The sequence below is a fragment of the Pongo abelii genome, chromosome 12 (genome assembly GCF_028885655.2).
Source record: "Pongo abelii isolate AG06213 chromosome 12, NHGRI_mPonAbe1-v2.0_pri, whole genome shotgun sequence".
Classification (NCBI taxonomy): domain Eukaryota; kingdom Metazoa; phylum Chordata; class Mammalia; order Primates; family Hominidae; genus Pongo; species Pongo abelii.
Window position 1 is genome coordinate 59,909,100 of NC_071997.2, and position 21,560 is coordinate 59,930,659.

The 21,560-nt window shown below is 35.0% G+C and overlaps 1 protein-coding gene across 4 annotated transcripts in view; it reads left to right on the forward strand.

The window, feature by feature from the left end:
* The window catches only part of EXOC6B (exocyst complex component 6B), a 660,637-nt gene that overhangs the window by 365,243 nt on the left and 273,834 nt on the right, over nt 1–21,560 (forward strand). For all 4 annotated transcript variants that reach the window (XM_054545544.2, XM_024241893.3, XM_063713219.1 and 1 more), the window contains 1 exon segment: nt 3,372–3,551. In XM_054545544.2, the coding sequence (XP_054401519.1) occupies nt 3,372–3,551 (180 nt within the window).

The window sequence follows — 21,560 nt, forward strand, 5'->3', positions numbered from 1 at the left end:
CCATATTACCCCAAGTGATCTACATATTCAATGGAATCCCTATTCAAATTCTAATGCATTTTTCGTAGGAATAAAGTAAACAATAGTAAGATTCATATGGGACCACTAAGACTCCAAATAGCAAAAGCAATCTTGAGCAGAAAGAACAAAGCTGGAGGCATCAGTCTACCTGACTTCAAAATCTACTACAGGTTATAATAATCAAAATAGCATGATTCTGGCATAAAAACATACAGACCAGTGGAACAAAATAACCCTGACATAATCCTACTCATGTACAGTCAGTTAATTTTTGCCAAAGATGCCAAGAACACACAAAAGGGGAAAGGATAGTCTCTGAAAAAATAAGTGGTGTTGAGAAAACTGGATATCCACATTTACAAGAATGAAATTTGTTCCTCATCTCACACCATAGATAAAAATCAACATAAAATGGATTAAAGACTTAAACATAAGACCTGAAACTAAAATTACTACAAAATAATATAGGGAAAAATCTCCATAACATTGGTCTGGGCAATGATTTTTTTTAAGCTATGACCCCAAAAGCGCAGGCAACAAATGTAAAAAAAGACAAATGAGATTGATTATATCAAACAGGAAAGCTTTTGCACAGCAAAGAAAACAATCAACAGTTGAAGGATAACCTACAAAATGGCAGAACAGGCAGGGCATGGTGGCTCACGCCTGTAATCCCAGCACTTTAGGAGGCTGAGGCGGGTGAATCACTTGAGGTCAAGAGTTCGAGACCAGCCTGGCCAACATGGTGAAACCCAATCTCTACTAAATATACAAAAATTAGCCAGGCATAGTGGCACACACCTGTAATCCCAGCTACTCGGGAGGGTGAGGCAGGAGAATCGCCTGAAGCTGGGAGATGGAGGTTGCAGTGAGCCAAGAGTGTGCCACTTCACTCCAGCCTAGGTGACAGAGTGAGACTCTATCTCAAAAAAAAAAAGAATGGCAGAATATATTTGCAAATGATACAGCTGGCAAGGCGTGCATTTCTAGAATATATAAAGAACTAAAATGGTTCAATAGCAAGAAAACAACCCGATGAGAAAATGGGCAAAGCTTTTGAATAGACATTTCTCAAGAGAAGACATACAAGCGACCAAGAGGTATATGAAAGAATATTCAACATCATTAGTCATCAGAAAAATGCAAACTAAAACCACAATGGTATATGATTTTCCACCTGTTAGGGTGACTATTATCAAAAAGACAAATGGTAAGTATTGGAGAGGGTGTGGAGAAAAGGGAACCCTTGTATGGTGTTGGGAATGTAAATTAGTATAGCCATTGTGGAAAACAGTATGGAGGTTCCCCCAAAAATTAAAAATAGAACTATCATATGTTTCAGCAATCCCACTACTGGGTATATTTCCAGAGGAAGTGAAATCAGTATGTCATCGAGATATCTGCACTTCCATGTTCATTGCAACATTTCCCACAATAGCCAAGATATTGATTTGACCTAAGTGTCTGTCAACTGGTGAATGCATAAAGAAAATGTAGTATGTATACAGAATGCAATACTATACAGTCTTACAAAAGAAGGAAATCCTGCCATTTGCAACAGCATGGAAACCTCATGGAGACATTGTATTAAGTGAAATAAGGCAGGCATAGAAAGAAGAATATGCATGATCTCATACGTAGCACCTAAAAATGTTGAATTCATAGAAACAGAAAATAGAATGATAGTTACCAGAGCTGGGGAATATGGCTGGGGAGTTTTTGGTCAAAGGATAGAAATTTTCAGTTAGATAGAAGGAATTATTTCAAGAGATCTATTCTATAACATGATGATTATAGTTAATAACTGTGTTATATTCTTGAAAAATGCTAGCAGAGTACTTTTAAGTATTCCTACCTTATAAAATAAGTATGTGAGGTAATGCATATGTTAATTATTAGGTTGGTACGAAAGTAATTGTGGTTTTTGGCATTAAAAGCAGTTTCTTTTGCATCAAACTTAGCTCAATTTAGCCATTTCAGTGTATACATATTTCAAAACATCAAGTTGTACATGACAAATATATAATTTTTGTATAATTTTTATTTATCAATCAAATTTTATAAAGCATTGTTCACATTAGTAAACATAGGCACCAACTATGTTATACTATGTAAATATATTACAAAATTATTCTGGCTTTTAAAACGTGAAAATGTAGAGGGCAGTACAAATTACAGAGAAATTTGGGAGATATAATTTACAGAACTCATTTTCTGACTGTGGAGGAAAGAATGGAATTTAAGATCTTGCTTAGATCTCTGCCTTGATCTGAGTTGAACAGGTAAAGAGTGGTAAATATGGTGAGTCTCAACCTGGACCTACTTATTTCTTTTCTTTTCTTTTTTTTTGAGATGGAGTCTTGCTCTGTCGCCCAGGCTGGAGTGCAGTGGCATAATCTTGCCTCACTGCAACCTCTGCCTCCTGGGTTCAAGCAACTGTCCTGCCTCAGCCTCCTGAGTAGCTGGGATTACAGGCTCCCACCACCACACCCAGCTAATTTTTGTATTTTTAGTAGAGACAGGGTTTCACCATGTTGGCCAGGCTGGTCTCGAACTCCTGACCTCAAGTGATCCACCCACTTCGGCCTCCCAAAGTTCTGGGATTACACGCACGAGCCACTGCGCCTGGGCACTTATTTCAAAGTTTGTCTGGGTCAGAGATGTCCATGAAACACTTGCATATATGATTCTTGAATTAGAATGATTTTGGAGTAGATCTGTACTGAAGATAGAGATACTGGAAGCTATTGGATTTAATTAAATCATCCAAAGAAAGTGATTTGTGTCCAGAGAAGTAAAAGGAAATCCAGGGGGAAAACCATCTCATGAATTCCACGGGAAGACAGAGTTTTAAATAGGGAGTATTTAACAGAAGTTAAGGAAGATCAGACTGAAAGTGAATATTGAATGTGGTGGCAGGTACTTCATAAGTTACTCTGCAGAAGTCTGTGTTGATGGAATTTTAGCATTGGAATACTGGTTATTGTGGAGTAATGTATGATCATTTGTCCTGAAAATATTTTTGTAAGAATATTAATCTCACCATACTTCTTAGAGCCTTTAATATGCTAGTGTATGAATCATGAATCTTTTATATAGGTATCTCAAACTTATATGATCTGGGCATTCTGCTTTCATTTTAGCATCTCTCAGGATGCAAACAAAAAATTAGAAAAAACCTACACAATGGTTTTGAAAAAGAAAAAAATTAAAGAAGACTGTGATATGACTCAGTATTCCCAGTTATATTCCCAGTTACTTAATGGATATGTCAGATGGCTCTAAGCTCATAGAAATTTCTGCCCATATTGAAATCTGAGTGATTTTTCAAATTTTATATTTTTTCACAGGATGCTAGACATGCAGCTGAAGAAGAGATTTACACCAACTTAAACCAGAAGATTGACCAGTTCCTACAGCTGGCAGACTATGACTGGATGACCGGAGATTTGGGCAACAAAGCTAGTGATTACCTGGTAGACCTCATTGCCTTTCTTCGTAGCACCTTTGCTGTATTCACACACCTTCCTGTAAGTGACAGTTGCTCTTACTTTGTCCTTTATATATAAAAAGATTTCCTTATAATTTAGTTTGGTGAAAGATGTTAGTTTCTGCTGTAACTACCCATGAAGATTTTCAGTATATAAAAGCTCATGCTATATTTATTAACCTTTAATGATATGTAGAGGCTACTTCCATCATTTCTTCATTGACCTTTGCATTTTTTTCATCTAAAAATGGTTCCTGGTATTATGTCTGCTTATCTTCCTATGATGTTCAAGGTAATTAGTACAAAGACAATATAAAAGCCTTGGTAGAATTAAAAAAAGAAACTTAGTTAGAATTTCAGATATGTATATTTTAGTTTTAGAATATTTTTTAACTTTTTTATATAAACTAAAATTCTTTGATGAAATGCTCCATCTTTTTTATCTAATTTGTCTATGTTTTCTCTGTTTTCTTAAGCATATTAATTATAGACATGCAAAATCATTCTTTACTACTTCTTATATATATTATACATACATATTGGTGGATTTTTTTTCTCTTGGTTTTCAGTGATATGATCCTCTCTCTTTCTAATATTTTTCGGTTGGTGTTAGACATTGTATAAAATATGTAGAGATTCCAGGTGGTGTTATCTTCCACCAGAAAAGGTTCATGTTTTCCTTTACTTAGTAAATAGAATGGGCAGGTGGGTTGTGGTTTGAAGCTGACCATCTTAGTACCATCATGGACTGATTTGGGTTAATATTGGGTTGCAGTTGTAGTGTACTTTGTTTGCTCTTGTTGGTAGGATATGGCTCTGCAGAGCTTTTAAAAACTGCCTGATATGTCATTGTCTTTTTAGCACCAAAGAGGACTATAGAAATTCCTGCTCTTCACAGAAACCTTGTCTATTCAGCCTCCTGTACTCTTTCGTTTTAGAATCTGGCAAATGTCTTGAGAAGGAGACTTAGCAGTACCCAGTATCAGCAATTGCTGACAGGAAAAAAAGTGTTGGGGATTGTCAGTGTTACTTTACCATCCCTAATGAGGTTTCAGCTCCTATGTGATCTGAATGTTTGTGTACCCCAAAAAATCATATGTTGAATCTAATAACCAGTGTGATTACATTAGGAGGTGAGGCCTTGGGAGGTGATAGATTATGACGGTAGAGCCTCACAAATGGGATTAGTATACTTATAAAAGAGACTTAAGAGAGCTGCCTTGTTCCTTGTGGCCACGTGAGGATACCGGGATACAGGAAGAAGACTCCTTTTTTATTTCGCACTAGGAAATAGGCCTTCATCAGACACTGAATCTGCTGGTACCTTGATGTTGGACTTCCATGCCTCCAGAACTGTGAGAATTCTTTTGTTTATAAGCTACCAGTCTATGGGATTTTGTTACATTATTCTGAATGGACTAAGATAGCTCCTGTCATTTTTAGGCATTCTCCTACTAGTGAGTCTTTTTCTCTGAAACACTGTGAAACTGTGAGAAATCTCCTTGCTTTTCAAAAATTTTGGCTTAAACCCTTATTTTCCTCAGCCATTTAGCTTTAGAATTCAGTAAATATCTTGAGGGTAAAACTAGTCCTCAAACCTCTAACTGTGGCACTCTAGTCTGTTGGAAGCAGCAAAGATTCCAAGTTTTTTTCACCCCCTAGTAGTTAGTCTCTGCCTGGTTTTAAGATTCTCAGTCTGTTGCCCTTGCCTAGGTTCCTCAAATGCCCACAAGGAAAGCTGCAGATTTTCACCTCAACTTTAAAAGGTTCTGTCCTCTCTGCAGTTTTATTCCCTTTAGTCTTCATTGCTTCACAGCACCTGATGCCTTTTAATATGTTTTTTCTACATGTTTTACTTCCTCTCCTAGTTGTTCCTAGTGGGAGCATTTACCTGCAGAAAATTATGTCATTTTGTCTAGCTTTATCCTGATACCAAAGCCAGACAAAAAGAGCACACACAAAAAAACTATGAGTTAATCTCACAATTATGGATAAAAATACAATAAATAAAATTTTAGCAAGTCAATTCCAAGTGTTTTAAGAAAGTAATTTTGTACTAGTGTGTAGGATTTATTCTAGAAACGCAAGGATGGTTTGATATTTTAAAAAATCTGTTAATATAATTTATCACATTACTAGGTGAAGGAGATAAAGTTTCTTGATGTAGTCTAGAAAGACATTTTATTACATCCAGGCTACATTCTTGATTTAAAAACAAAGTTTACTAAGTTCCAAGCAGTATAATATTTTAATAACATAATAAAGAACATCTATTTGAAATTTAGTGGCCACCGTAGATTTAACAGTAGAACAATAAAACATTTATTTTCATTGACATCAGGAATTGGGTGAAGATGCTTCTCACCAACACTTTAGAAGTTCTATAAAATAAATGTAAAAAAAGAATAAATTACATTATAATGAGCCATGCATATCTTAGTCCATTCCTGCTCCCATAACAAGATACTTTAGACTGAGAAATTTATAAACAACAGAAATTTGTTTCTCACAGTTCTGGAGGCTGAAAAGTCCAATATTAAGATGTCAGCAGATTCAGTGTCTGATAAAGTCCTGTTACTCATAAATGGCACCTCTGTATCCTTACATGGCAGAGAAGGCAAAAAGGACAGACTCACTCCCCCAATCCCTTCTGTAAGGCACTAATACAATTAATGAGTGATGTAATCACTTCTGAAAAGCCCTCCCCCACAAAAATTAAAAATTAAAAAAATATATAAAAGTTGCATTGGGGATTAAATTTCAATATGAATTTTGGCAAGGCTCAAACATTTCAAACCATAGCACATGCATATTATTATTCATAGGTTATTATTATCCAAATAGAACATACTAAAAATTCGTTAAGACCAATAAGAGTTTAGGTTAGATGATTCACTTAGAAAACAAATAAACTTTTCTTATATTAGCAATGCCCACATAGAAAATATATTGTTAAAAGTGTCTTATTTACTATTGGGACATAGATATAATTTTTCTATGCAGCTGCTTAGCAAGTAAATTTAGAAATAATGTGACAATATCACAGAGTAATATAAAAGAGACTTTCTTATGCACAAATATATATGGTATTCCAGGATGAGAATATTTCGTTTTGTAGAAAGTTTTTTCAAATTTAATCTAATTGCAGTGAGTATCAGGTAAATTTATTTAGGGAGGAATCTTAATGAAATAATTCTGAAATTCATTTGTAAGCAAAAATGGACAATATTTGGTAAAAAATGATAACATGAACATAATTTGTAACTCTATTAATAAGACATACATATTAAGCTTGTGTGATATTTTTGACTATAAACTACTCAGAAATAAGAAAATGGTAACATTCCTTATTTATAAGAAATACTTGTGGAAATAGGTATTTTCATATTTGCTGCTAGGGGTCTAGTTGTAGTCTTTTTGGAGTCAGTTTTTCAATATGCCTCAGAAACCCCTTAAAATGTGCTTACCTTTTTACTATGTAATTCCCCTTTTAGAATTTGAACTTAATGAAATAATCGTGATTATATGATAATATTCAGATATAACTATATTTAATACGATGTATTTTGTATAGCGAGGAGTAGGTATAAATTAAAAATCCAACAAACAAATGTGTTCACAAACTAAATTATTGTATATTCATATAATGTGATATTCATTCATTAAATTAATGTAAATTTATATTTATTCATTAAAAATATATTCATTATTTCTTAACTGGAAAAACAGATGTGATCTTATTTTAATTAATACATATATACACAAATTAAATATCTATATTATGTACAGTGTAAGTCTAGAATTGTATACTCCATGGTTTATCCTTATTTTTTTTTTTATTTTATTATTATTATACTTTAAGTTTTAGGGTACATGTGCACAGTGTGCAGGTTAGTTACATATGTATACATGTGCCATGCTGGTGTGCTGCACCCATTAACTCGTCATTTAGCATTAGGTATATCTCCTAATGCTATCCTTCCCCACTCCCCCTACCCCACAACAGTCCCCAGAGTGTGATGTTCCCCTTCCTGTGTCCATGTGTTCTCATTGTTCAATTCCCACCAATGAGTGAGAACATGCGGTGTTTGGTTTTTTGTCCTTGCGATAATTTACTGAGAATGATGATTTCCAATTTCATCCATGTCCCTACAAAGGACATGAACTCATCATTTTTTATGGCTGCATAGTATTCCATGGTGTATATGTGCCACATTTTCTTAATCCAGTCTATGATTGTTGGACATTTGGGTTGGTTCCAAGTCTTTGCTATTGTGAATAATGCCGCAATAAACATACGTGTGCATGTGTCTTTATAGCAGCATGATTTATAGTCCTTTGGGTATATACCCAGTAATGGGATGGCTGGGTCAAATGGTATTTCTAGTTCTAGATCCCTGAGGAATCGCCACACTGACTTCCACAATGGTTGAACTAGTTTACAGTCCCACCAGCAGTGTAAAAGTGTTCTTATTTCTCCACATCCTCTCCAGCACCTGTTGTTTCCTGACTTTTTAATGATCGCCATTCTAACTGGTGTGAGATGGTATCTCATTGTGGTTTTGATTTGCATTTCTCTGATGGCCAGTGATGCTGAGCATTTTTTCATGTGTCTTTTGGCTGCATAAATGTCTTCTTTTGAGAAGTGTCTGTTCATGTCCTTCGCCCACTTTTTGATGGGGTTGTTTGTTTTTTTCTTGAAAATTTGTTTGAGTTCATTGTAGATTCTGGATATTAGCCCTTTGTCAGATGAGTAGGTTGCAAAAATTTTCTCCCATTTTGTAGGTTGCCTGTTCACTCTGATGGTAGTTTCCTTTGCTGTGCAGAAGCTCTTTAGTTTAATTAGATCCCATTTGTCAATTTTGGCTTTTGTTGCATTGCTTTTGGTGTTTTAGACATGAAGTCCTTGCCCATGCCTATGTCCTGAATGGTAATGCCTAGGTTTTCTTCTAGGGTTTTTATGGTTTTAGGTCTAACATTTAAGTCTTTAATCCATCTTGAATTAATTTTTGTATAAGCTGTAAGGAAGGGATCCAGTTTCAGCTTTCTACATATGGCCAGCCAGTTTTCCCAGCACCATTTATTAAATATGGAATCCTTTCCCCATTGCTTGTTTTTGTCAGGTTTGTCAAAGATCAGATAGTTGTAGATATGCGGCGTTATTTCTGAGAGCTCTGTTCTGTTCCATTGATCTATATCTCTGTTGTGGTACTAGTACCATGCTGTTTTGGTTACTGTAGCCTTGTAGTATAGTTTGAAGTCAGGTAGTGTGATGCCTCCAGCTTTGTTCTTTTGGCTTAGGATTGACTTGGCGATGCGGGCTCTTTTTTGGTTCCATATGAACTTTAAGGTAGTTTTTTCCAATTCTGTGAAGAAAGTCATTGGTAGCTTGATGGGGATGGCATTGAATCTATAAATTACCTTGGGCGGTATGGCCATTTTCATGATATTGATTCTTCCTACCCATGAGCATGGAATGTTCTTCCATTTGTTTGTATCCTCTTTTATTTCATTGAGCAGTGGTTTGTAGTTCTCCTTGAAGAAGTCCTTCACGTCCCTTGTAAGTTGGATTCCTAGGTATTTTATTCTCTTTGAAGCAATTGTGAATGGGAGTTCACTCATGATTTGGCTCTCTGTTTGTCTGTTACTGGCGTATAAGAATGCTTGTGATTTTTGTACATTGATTTTGTATCTTGAGACTTTGCTGAAGTTGCTTATCAGCTTAAGGAGATTTTGGGCTGAGACAATGGGGTTTTCTAGATATACAATCATGTCATCTGCAAACAGGGACAATTTGACTTCCTCTTTTCCTAATTGAATACCCTTTATTTCCTTCTCCTGCCTAATTGCCCTGGCCAGAACTTCCAACACTATGTTGAATAGGAGTGGCGAGAGAGGGCATCCCTGTCTTGTGCCAGTTTTCAAAGGGAATGCTTCCAGTTTTTGCCCATTCCGTATGATATTGACTGTGGGTTTGTCATAGGTAGCTCTTATTATTTTGAGATCCGTCCCATCAATACCTAATTTATTGAGAGTTTGTAGCATGAAGGGTTGTTGAATTTTGTCAAAGGCCTTTTCTGCATCTATTGAGATAATCATGTGGTTTTTGTCTTTTGTTCTGTTTATATGCTGGGTTTATCCTTTTTTCTATGTAGCTTTTAGGTTTTCCTTTTTGTTTGTGTTTTTAGAAAATGTTTTCTGAATTGAAACATCTGCAGCTTTTATAATGCTGGGGGTATGTGGAGGTGATATTTAGAGTAATTGTTTTCCACCTCAAGAATTATTGTGTTTAATTACTAATTTATATTTTTAAATTGCTTTTGCCAGCCCACCTGTCCCCATTTCATCATGCTGTCATATTTGAGCAGCACACTTTGTACTCCTTACTTTAACCTCTAGGTCATTTAGAAGCAGTAATGTGGATCAAACTGGTGCTTGTCTGAATTAAAGTACATGCTTTTACCTGTAGAGTTGTCAACTTTCTTGCAAGGCTATACTGTAAATAACTAGTTGAGGTTTATTTCCCCCTCTTTTGTTTATTCGAAACTGCCATTTTTACCTAAATGCTATAAAACGTCTCAGTGTGGATAGAGTTGATTCTACCACTCATGCTGTAGAACCACTTACCATGTACCATTCAGAATCAAAGTAGGAAGTAACTGACAGGCTTAAGTCCTCAATATTGCTTCCATTGGTGCCATATTTCTGTCTTGTCTACACTTTTCTGAAGCTACACTTTTAAAATTAATTGGATTCACCAACCATTATATTCTCTTGAATCAGATGACTTCTTAAACTACCCCATCTGGGTTTCCACAAAAGAGATTGCCTAACATTTGTGTTTATCTTACCTAGAATGCTAGATAATTTCCTCATGGAACCCTGTATTAGTCACAAAACAGAGCTGTGTCTAAGATTTGCCCTTGGGCATTATTAGAGAAAGAATGGGAGAGAAAAGCGTTTGTTTCTGAAAAAGAACCCAAATCATTTGTCTTTTACTTACTATAAATATTTTCTTTTCATATTTGAAATTCCCTGACAGAAGTGGCTGTCTCTCAGAGAGGGATTGATTGATAGAAAAAATGTATATAGAGAGGACTGGAAAGACAAGGCAAATTCTGTCTTGTTCTCTTACATTTTGGAATCCCCAGTTTCTCTTAATTCTCAGGGATATTTTACCGCATCACAGCAGCAACATAGCCAACGGAATAGGTCAGTGTCTAGAAGTGTGTTTGTGTGTGACACAGAGAGAGAGAGAGAGAGGGAGAATCCGAGTGTGTTTGTTTGTAGATTATTCTCATTGTTAGATAGTCAGTGGTCAGAGGGGAAAATTGTTTAATTTTGCAACTGTTTTTTCCTTGAAGTTTTTGTGACTTAGGCAGCCTGCCTATCTTCATGAGGCACCCAGAAATGATTATAATAATATTTTCCACATTTAGAGTTTTTAAATCTTACTGTTTCCCTTGAGTTAACAGATGAGGTAAGTACACACACATTTTTTTTTCAGACTTCAGTTGTATAATTTTCAATTGCCTGCACAGTTACCCATTTTGCATGCTCAGCATAAGAGCATGTTTTTGAGAATTTATTCTTGTTATCCTGATAATTATCTTTCAGAAATGCTTAAGAGAGGAAATGCTGTCTCAAGTAACAGACCCAGAAGATGGAATCCTGAGTTTGTTTTCTCTCTCTGCTGTTAATGTTAATTTGTATGACATAGGGTAAGATCTCTCATAGCCCACCTTGGTTTGTGGGTTAAGCGTGGAAATTCTCCTAGTTTCTTTGTCTAGTAATACAATGATACCTATCCCTGGCCTTACTTTCTGTTGGGTCATCCTTAAGAGAAAATTATTTTCTACATATAAGTTTCTGAAATTCTTCCCATTTAAAGCCCTTTCAAAACTGACATTTCTTTTAGTACTCAATTTATTTCCAGAAATTGCTGCCATCTCCGACCTAACCAAATGATGCTGCTACTGAAGAACTGTCAGTACAAACTGTCAGTACTCCCATTAAGTACAAAATCTTTTCTGTGTCCATCAAGACTTTTCATCATGGGACCTTAAACTACCTTTCTGTCTTTTTCTCTGTCTCTGTCTCTGTTTTCTATTTACCAAAGATTCTCCTCCCATAATGAAGTAATGCTGTTAAGCACACCCAACTGTTTTCTAACCCAGGTCTTTTTTTTTTTTTTATCCCATGCCTTTCGTCTACTTTTACTGCTTTTGCCCTTTAACTATGTGTGTTGAAAATCTTACATACTTCAAGGTTCATTTCAAGTACCACACCTTCTATGAGGCCTTACCAGTTCTCCTAACCAGATGTGACATCTTCCTTTGTGGCACTTTTTAAAATGACACTAATTAAATTTTACCTTGGGCTGGATGTGTCATTCATTTGTGTACTTTATTCAGGAAAGGAGACAATGGTAATTAAAGCATCTGCTGTGTTCCAAATGCTTTACATGTGTTATATGTCATCCCAGTTGATGAGGACTCAAAATACCCCAATCAGATAAGTATTAATATTATTATTACATTTTATGATGAGACCATAAACTCAAGGAGGATATGTACTTTGTAAGGGATATAGCAAATAGGTGAAAGGGTTAGGATTTAAACAAATTTATTTGACTTAAAATTTTTTCCATTATACCATCCTGTCTATTAGACTGATTGCCAACTATGGACTTGTGAACCCTGTGGATAAAGACCTTGTCCTATTCATCTGTATTTCTGTGTGTAGTGCAGCAGCTTGCATGAAATAGTACATAGTAAGTTTTTATGGAGTTTATCTGTTTTGAATAATAAAGTAACTGCATTCCTGCCTGGTCATTGACAATCATTTTTGGGTCATATGTCATTAAAATTAACCATTTAATTATAGAAAAGAGAAGTCAAAAGCTATTATTTTGAGATAATGACCAAAAGTTTGCTTAGGTTGAAATTCTGAATTGGTCTTTCTCCTTCCATATTCTCTTGTTTCTCCAAATAAGAAAGAGTATGTTTTTCAAGTGACAGAATTTTAATTATAAAATACTTTGCATTCATTATTACTTAGTAATGTTCACATTTCTTTTATATGTCATTATCCCATTTCTTTTTTCAAAAAAGCAACCTCTATGATATACGGACAGTCACTATTTTCCCCATTTAACAAATATGGAAACTGAGGCCTAACAGGGTCTTGCCCAGAGGTCAGAAAATTAATCAATAGTGGGGCTAGATCCTAGGTCATTTTACCTTGCGTCATGCTCTTTTCACTATATCAAGCTGTCTCTTAACATTTAAAAATAGCTACTATCTTTTGAGTACATACCATATACGAGGTACTGTGCAAAGTGTCCTCTCCCTCTCTGTCTCTCTCTTTTTCTTTCTCTCTCTCTGTGTGTATATACATATACACCCATGTATATGTATATACACACACACGTAGGTGTATATTTTCTTATGTACATGTATGTATGTATTAATATATATTCTCATTTATTCCTTGCAACAAATTTGTGAAAACATTATTATTCTCCCAGTTTACAAATTAGAAAAGAAAAATTAGAATAGCTTACACATTAGTAAACATAGAGAGGTTTACTATTGTGTTAAAAACTACTCATCTAGAGTTAGTGAATCTGGAGTGTAAACTGCCTCCAAAGTCCTTGTTCCTTCCCACTAGACTATAAAATACCTCTAAACTATATATGAGAAGCACTAAGCTATGTTTCATAGAGCCATCATTTAAATACCTTTTTCTCTGTGGGATTCTTATTCAGAATCTTTTTTGTTAGTGTATAAAATTTTTGTCATGGTGACGAGAACAATTCCCAGAACGGGTGGTAAATTGTGGTAACGTCCCCATAAAGTAGAAACTCTATTTGGTAATGGGAAATATACCAGTAAGTGGGTTGCTTGTTTCTAACCTAACTTGAATTCCTTTCTTTGACACCTTATGTGGAAATTCTGTCATCTACTGATAAAAATGACCCTGTAATTTAGCCCAATTCCTATGACTTTCTCTGGAACAAAATAAAGAAGTTTCAGGTGTCCTTAAAAAGGACTAGAGGCATCAGATCCTTTAGGACACAACCACATTTTTCTTCATTACATTAATTACATAGGTAGAGCCAACATTCAAGATTTTTTTTTTCATTTTCCCTGATGTACAAATTACTGATTTACTAATGATTTTTCTGCCTATCAAGAAATTGATTTATGTTTCCTGTTTCCATGCAGTTAACAGTTACATTATTTGAGCTACATAGAGTACATTGAAATAAAAAACATTTGCTTCTTTTCAGTGTGGTATTGGGATCTTTTGTTTAGTTAATCATTTAAATCCTTTAGAGGTTTTATATTTCTTCAGAAATATCTTTGTGTGTTGAGCTATTACTTAGAACTTTTCTCCCCATAAAGCTACTATTACCAAGCCACAGCTGTTCTTTCTGATAGTATCCAGCCAGTAGTCCTTTGCCTCTTTAATGATAATGACCTTTGAGTCTTCTTCTGCTCTTGTAATTATTGAATAAAAGCTTAAGTATGTTTGGTTCCAAATAGAGCCATTTACTTCTAATCCTATTTTTGTTGATAACGTAGAAAATAAGGAGAATCTAGAATTTAACATACTGCAAAATTCCACACTTACAAATTTTCATACTTGATTTCCTTTTCTTTTTCTATTCCTTTTTGTTGTTGTTGTTGAGATAGTCTCACTCTGTCACCCAGACTGGAGTGCCATGATGTAATAACAGCTCACTGCAGCCTCGCCCTCTCAAGCTCAAGCAATCTGCCCACAACAGCCCTGCAAAGTGTCTAGGATTACAGGCGTGTGTTGCCATTCCTGGCTAATTTATTAATTTTTTATTGAGATGGGGTCTCACTATTTTGCCCAGGTTGGTCTTGAACTTCTGGGCTCAAGTGATCCTCCTGCCTTGGCCTCCCGCAGTGCTAGGATTATAAGCACGAGCCACTGCACCTGGTAAGAGTCAGAGATTCCAGTGAGAATATGTTAGATATTGCTATACTTGGTCACTTTAGTATCTTTGATACCTAATATGGTTTGGCTCTGTGTCCCCACCCAAATCTCACCTTGAATTGTAATAATCCCCACAAGTCAAGGGCGGGACCAGGTGGAGATAATTGAACCGTGGGAGTAGTTTCCCCCATGCTGTTCACATGATAGTGAGATCTGATGGTTTTATAAGGGGCTTCCCCCTTCTCTCAGCACTCATTGTCTCTCCTGCTGCCCTATGAAGAAGTACTTTCTGCCATGATTGTAAGTTTCCTGAGGCCTGACCAGCCATGCAGAACTGTGAGTCAATTAAACTTCTTTTCTTTATAGATTACCCAGTCTTGAGTATTTCTTCATAGGAGAGTGAGAACAGACTAATACAAACCTTTAAAAGATGAAGTGGCTTGCATTCTTTCTTATTGATGCTAAAGTTGTGGGGTGTTGAGTTTCATCCGAGGACAAAACAGTTATTTCATCATTGCTAATATCAGCAAATAATTAAAAACTTTAACTGTGTAATGATAGGCAAACTGTTATATAAACTTTAATACTATTATTCAGTGAAATGTTATGTATTTATGAAAACTAATTTGTGAAATTAAATAATAACCTTGCAAAGCACTTATGTTAAATGAAAGAAATAGAATGAAAGTTTTATAAGCCAAATGATTGCAAACATGTAAAAACATGTTCATAGTGAGAAAAAAGTTCACCAGGAAATATTTTAAATTAAAATAATTATGTTGGTTGTGTGACTTCTTAGTTTTCTTCAAAATTGTTGTTGGCATTTTAAAAATTTTTAAACATTTCCTTTATTTAAAAAAGTTTTAGATCTTTACAGCTTCTCTCTCAGTTCAGATTTCCTTTTGCTTATGAATTCAAAGTGAAACAAAAAATATCCACATTTTTAGATTCTTTTATGTGCCAGTATCCTTCATTTATCTCAGCTTTGTTTGCAAAGTAGCCCCTTTTTACTTTTTACTTAATCTTTTTACAGATTAAATTTAGGTATAGGTAGGTTAAATCATTGCTTAAGATCTTATAAATAATATATTTTTGGAATACAGATTTAAATTGAGTTCTCTCTAATTCCAAAGCATATACTCTTTTTGCTGCAGTAAACTAGTTGTTTTTCCCCTAATATTTCCAAGTCTAAAGGAAGGTGTTTGGGTCTGTAGGAGTGCTGTTGAATTGAGGTTTCCAAGCAAACTTCTAGGCAAGGGGACTGAGAAGCATGGTTGTGATTAGATCAGGAACAATAAAGCACAACTAAGGACTACTGAGGATGTGTGATCATTATAAAGAAAAGCAGCAGTGGAAGAACATAGGCAGAGTTTCTTTTTATGTCAGTTTATTTCTAGATGTGCCTTCCAAGAACACTGGTTTGTCTGTTACTCTCTCTGTTCAGAAATTTTTAATAATCCCCACATTTTAAAGTATAACTACTATCCACATTAAATACATTTGTTGTAATTCCCTTACATAAAGCTGTAACTTCAGCCAAATACATCTGTTAATCATTCCCAAACATACTATGCTTATTCCTGGCTGTAGATTCTTGCTCATGGTTTTCCTTCTCAGAATGACTTCTCATCTCACTTTCAAATTTTTCCCTCCTTTAAAATACAGCTTAACACCTGGTTTCCCCATGAGGTCTTTTATGACTGTTTGCCCTTTTTCCCACAATTCATACCCCAAGGTTTGATTTTCTTGTGAACTCTTATAGATATTATTGTCTCAATTTTCTACTTGAAACTTTGTATATATGATCTTAAATATTATTTTCTATATTTTCCCCTATTGTGAACTAATGTGACATGTTATTTGAAGGAAAGTATCTCAGACATTTTAATATGGCCAGCATTGAGTAAATATCCAGTCAATATCATGATGAGATTGGAATGTCTAACAGGGACATCATGCATGGAATAGTGTCCTCCAACTCAGATGACTATTTGTCTTTACCTGACATCTATTTTGATCACAGCTCTTCATTATAAATATATATTTCTTATAATTCCACTTCATTAAGAATGATGTTGGGAGTGCACTGTAAAGGTAATAATCCAAGTTCCAAAGGAAGAAAATATTACTGCTTGGAATATCGCAATGAGGTCAGTCTGAACTACATTTTTGCTTCTTTGATAAGAAGACAAATTTGAGCCTGCAAATTGGTGTCAGGATACCTTAGCATATATATTGTACATGTTGTGGGGTGAGGAGTTCACAGTTAAATGAGCAACAGGAATGTGGTATATTCCACTCTTCTGTAATACTTTCATGGTAGTCTATAGCCACAATTTTAATATACTTCAGTAAGTGCTTGAACTTCTCCAAACAAATAACACACAATGTTGGAAATCACAGTACGTACTTGCCCCTGGGACCTCCCTGTCTTTGAATTAGCAATTGCAGGCTTCTTGGTCTTTAGCTCCTTGGTGATAGATGAAGTCCACTCTCTTCCTAAGGAAAAACTACCTTCTTAAAAAATGATTAGGGATACACACACACACACACACACACACACACACATGCACAAAGACAAAAAGTGAATTTTCTACCCTGCAATACATCCCTGAATGCATTATGTTACATATTTTTTGAAAGTATTTCTGTTAAGGACATCCACTTGTTATTTTTATGTCATGTAGGATTATCTTATTGCCTTTACAGATTTCTGCAATTGAATGATTTACCGTCTTTAACTGTTCTAAGATGGTAACAAAACAAGGAAGTTTTATTTCATGTTTTTGTCTATGTGTTTTGTTTTATTGGCCTACTATTTTTTGTTTTTACTTAAGTTGCCTTTAATCTTTGTTTATCTTGATAACTCCTTTGAAAGATAATCTTAGGATTAGGAGGTGACAGAGATCTGAAAATGGGAAGCAGTCTTTCAACAGACAAACAGGCCCTAACTCTATACTCTCAAGAAGTTTAGCATGAACCTTTTGTAAGGCTAGTTTTCTTTTGTGCCTGTTTTTTCCAGTTGTGAGCACACATTCTATCTGGAAGTATGTAAAATCTAAGGTTTCTTCATTGAAACAATATTCTTTGTGCCATATTGACAATATCTATAGTTTTGCTATTATAAAACAGATACAGTGAGATTATTAAAAGAATCACATTGATATGCTACGTTGCAGGTGGTAAAGGAAATAAGAGGTATCAGTTCCCTAGGGTACAAGTAATTGTGATCTTTCCTTAGGGTTTCCCTTCCCTTCAGCAGTTGTCCATGGGGATCCTTCCAGTGTTTTTTGTTTATCTTTTTACCTTCCTGGTGGAACCTGGCTCCCTTGAGTAGCGCGGGGAATGAGTCTAATGAGCATAACGTTTATGGTTTCAATAGTAATGCTTGAAAATTCTAGTCCTAGTCTAGCTCTAATGTTAGTCTATGGCCCCAGTCAACTGCTAATGATATGACTATGACTATTCCTAATCATACTTATTCTATGCTATTGAGGGAAGATCACTGAATGTAACACAATTATTTCACTGATGCTAACTGTAGAAAGTCAAGAGAAACTTCCAGTGGCCTTCTGCATGATTCATTGAATTCCTGTAATTATGGTATATAGGACTTTAATCTGCTTTTGATTAAAAAAATCACTACCCAAAACTACCAAACCATGACATCTTCATAGGGGTATCTCATGAATATCTACTTGTCTTATTGACTCTCTTTTGATATTAGTTAACAAGTACATTCTCTCACTGTTTTAATTCCTTTACTTTTTAAAATAATGTGATAGTTGTGAGATTAACTTTAATGTGTCTATACCCTCTATGGCATGTGACCTCTGTCTTTAAGGTCCCTTTAGTAAACTTGCCAGTCTGTTTCTGATTTCATGGAGCTGGAACAGATATTTGGCTTAAATGCTTTTAGTCCAAAAACCTGGGAAGCACTCCGACAAAGTGATCATATCCACATACCAAAGTTTTACTATTTTTTTTTTCTATTTCTTTAAGATCTCTTTGCAGGCCATTTTAACATCTCTACATAAATAGGGTATGGGAATTCTGGGGAGCTTGTCACAGTTGTCTTGAGTACTGATTTTGTCTGTTTATTATTTTCTCCAAAGGAGAGATTGTCAAATTATTATAGATAGAAAAGAATTTACACCTGGTGGCCATAAATGTTGTTCCTGACCCTTATTAATTTGCTGTATTTTATTTAGAGTAAGATTTGAATACCTAGTGGCTCTTTCTGTTATAAGTTGTTCTACGAAGTAGAAGTTAGACAGAGATAAATAAGAGTATGAACTAGTTAATTCATGGACAACATTGTGACAGAGAATAGCTGATTCTCTGGGATGGTGCAAAGGCAATCCATGTGTCGGACAGAGTATTAGACTAGAACTCTAAGTCTTCCAATCCGGAGATTCCTGTGCTTCTGCCTCTATGTGCTGGAATCATATAGGAGGAATTACTTGGTATATAGTTTGCCACAACATCTGTTTAGTATAATGTTTAAAGGTCATCCAAAATAATAAGTGTAAAAGCATATTAGACATTAAACTTATAGTGAAGACAATTTTAGATCAAGGCCTGAATTTGAAGGAATTTTTACCTTATATTTTTGTATTTTTCTTATCTACGAAAATATTTATATTGGTCCTGTATAGTTATATAATTTCGCTGGAAGGGATCATTTCTAAAAATTCATTATAATTTTATTCTTGCATAACTGCAATGCAAATAAAAAATTGACAATGCTGGCCAGGCGCGGTGGCTCACGCTTGTAATCCCAGCACTTTGGGAGGCTGAGGCGGCTGTATCATGAGGTCAGGAGATCGAGACCATCCTGGCTAACACGGTGAAACTCTGTCTCTACTAAAAATACAAAAAAAATAGCCAGGCGTCTGTAGTCCCAGCTACTTGGGAGGCTGAGGCAGGAGAACGGCATGAACCCAGGAGGCAGAGCTTGCAGCAAGCCGAGATCGCGCCACTGCACTCCAGCCTGGGCGACAGAGCGAGACTCCATCTCAAAAAAAAAATTGACAATGCTGTAGGACAAATTGGAAAGTGAAATGAGCAACATAGCTTCAAAAGTAGTGTGCTTAAAACAAATTTAGAGTTTATTGCTCCGGCTGAGATTTCCAAAAGCTTTATAATATGAGCTGAGGTATATTTTTCTTTTAGGCTTAAGTTTAAGGGAAGCAATAGGCTTGTTTTATTTTTGTCTTTTTTCACAGTCTGGCACTGTGAATTTCATACAACTCTTTTTAAACTTGTGAATATATAAAAGAATGCTAATGACACTCTCTATCTCCCCAAAAGCCTTAGCCATCTTCCCAGATGCAACTGTGACAGTAATAATGTCTCATCTAAAACTGGGCAGAAGCTTACACTAAAGTGAAATGATCTGTGGTTAGTTTCCTGTCCAGTTGTTTGAACACAACTCTGAACTCAGTATTTATAGAGAACTTAGTTTTGGGCCATTTACATTTGAAGATATTATTGATTTAACCAGATGCTCCAGACCAAGGGAGTTTTTTTTTAGTAGTACAAAATATAATCATTTTTGCTAATTCTTATACTCTACTTTCATATAAAATAACATATAGCTTGTTATTTTAGTTGTCTGGCTTAACATTTAGTTCATTTGTTCTGTATTCCACAGTAAAATTTCTTTGTTACTTGGGAGACAATGGTAATAGATATCTTTAATTTTCTACCCCAGGTTATTCTTGTTTAGTATTGCTTAAATAAAAATACATGAAGCAGACAAATATTGAAAATATATTGTTTGTCACATTGTAAGATATTACCTATATTATAAGTTGATTTTGGAAATAATTACCTAATCACCTAACTTGAAATACCATTTACTTAAATAGAGAATGAGATGTGTTCTCTAGCTAGAGACAGACAATTATGTTCTTCAAAAAGATGAAGAGGATCAAAAAATTATATAACAGTTTGGTAGCATGGTAGGCATCTGGTAGAAGAGAAAGGAAAAAACACTAGGCAGAGGGTATAGTATATGTAAAGAAACATGGGAATGAAGTTATTCATGGAACTTTTAGAATATAAGGGGATTTTTTTGGGCTATTGTAGAATATTAAGTTAGTATCGTAGATACTGTCTTGAACATGAATGCCTTAAATGGCACATAAGGAAATTGGACTCTACTGAAAATGATGAAGAAGCATAAATGAATACGGGAAATTACTGATTAAATTGCATTTAGGGGCAGTCGTTTTGCAGTTTAATGAGTGGATTAGAGTATAGTATGAATGATGGCCAAGAAATCATTTAGTAAATATTCTAATATTTCTGGTGAGAGATAATGAATGGTTATTACCATGTCAGTAGCAGTGGTATTTTAGAGGAGAGGACTAATGCAAGTAAGATTGCATATAATAAGTATGACCATAATTGGATCCCCCAAATCATCTATGCAAGTACAAAGTACAAGTACAAGGAAAGACACAGCTTAGCATCAAATCCTATGACCAAAGTTTGGAGAGTGTAGAGAAAATGTCACTGGTGAAATACAGCTTTGAAAACAGGTTATGTTAATTTAGGTTGCATTATTATTAATAGAAATACATTTTCTGAAATTAGCACCATGGTGGTCCAGTATCGCTGTAGTTTAGTCTAGCCACACCTAATGTATTGAGTTTTATTCTGGCCCTGCATTTAGAAATGATGTCAATATACTGGAGCTCATAAAGAAGAGAGTGACTAAATGACTTGAGTTTTTTTTGGTTTAGAAGTGTAAAGACTCTGGGTAACATACTACCTTCATATATTTGAAGGTATATCAAATAGATTTATTTGATTTCATTACAAGATAATTGCTAGGTACTTCCAGAGAGATAGATCTTAGTTTAATAGACATTTCTTAGGTGTCTATCATATGCGAGGCACTATGTTAAGTTTTAATGATACAAAAATGAAATAAAGATAAAGATGGTCCTTCCCTGAAGTAACTAGCTCAGAGTTTAATAGAATAGAAATAATGAAGAACTTTATAAGAGGAACATTTTTCCAAAGATAAATTTGGTTCTTAGAGGTTGTAAAAGGAGTTGAATACAACATA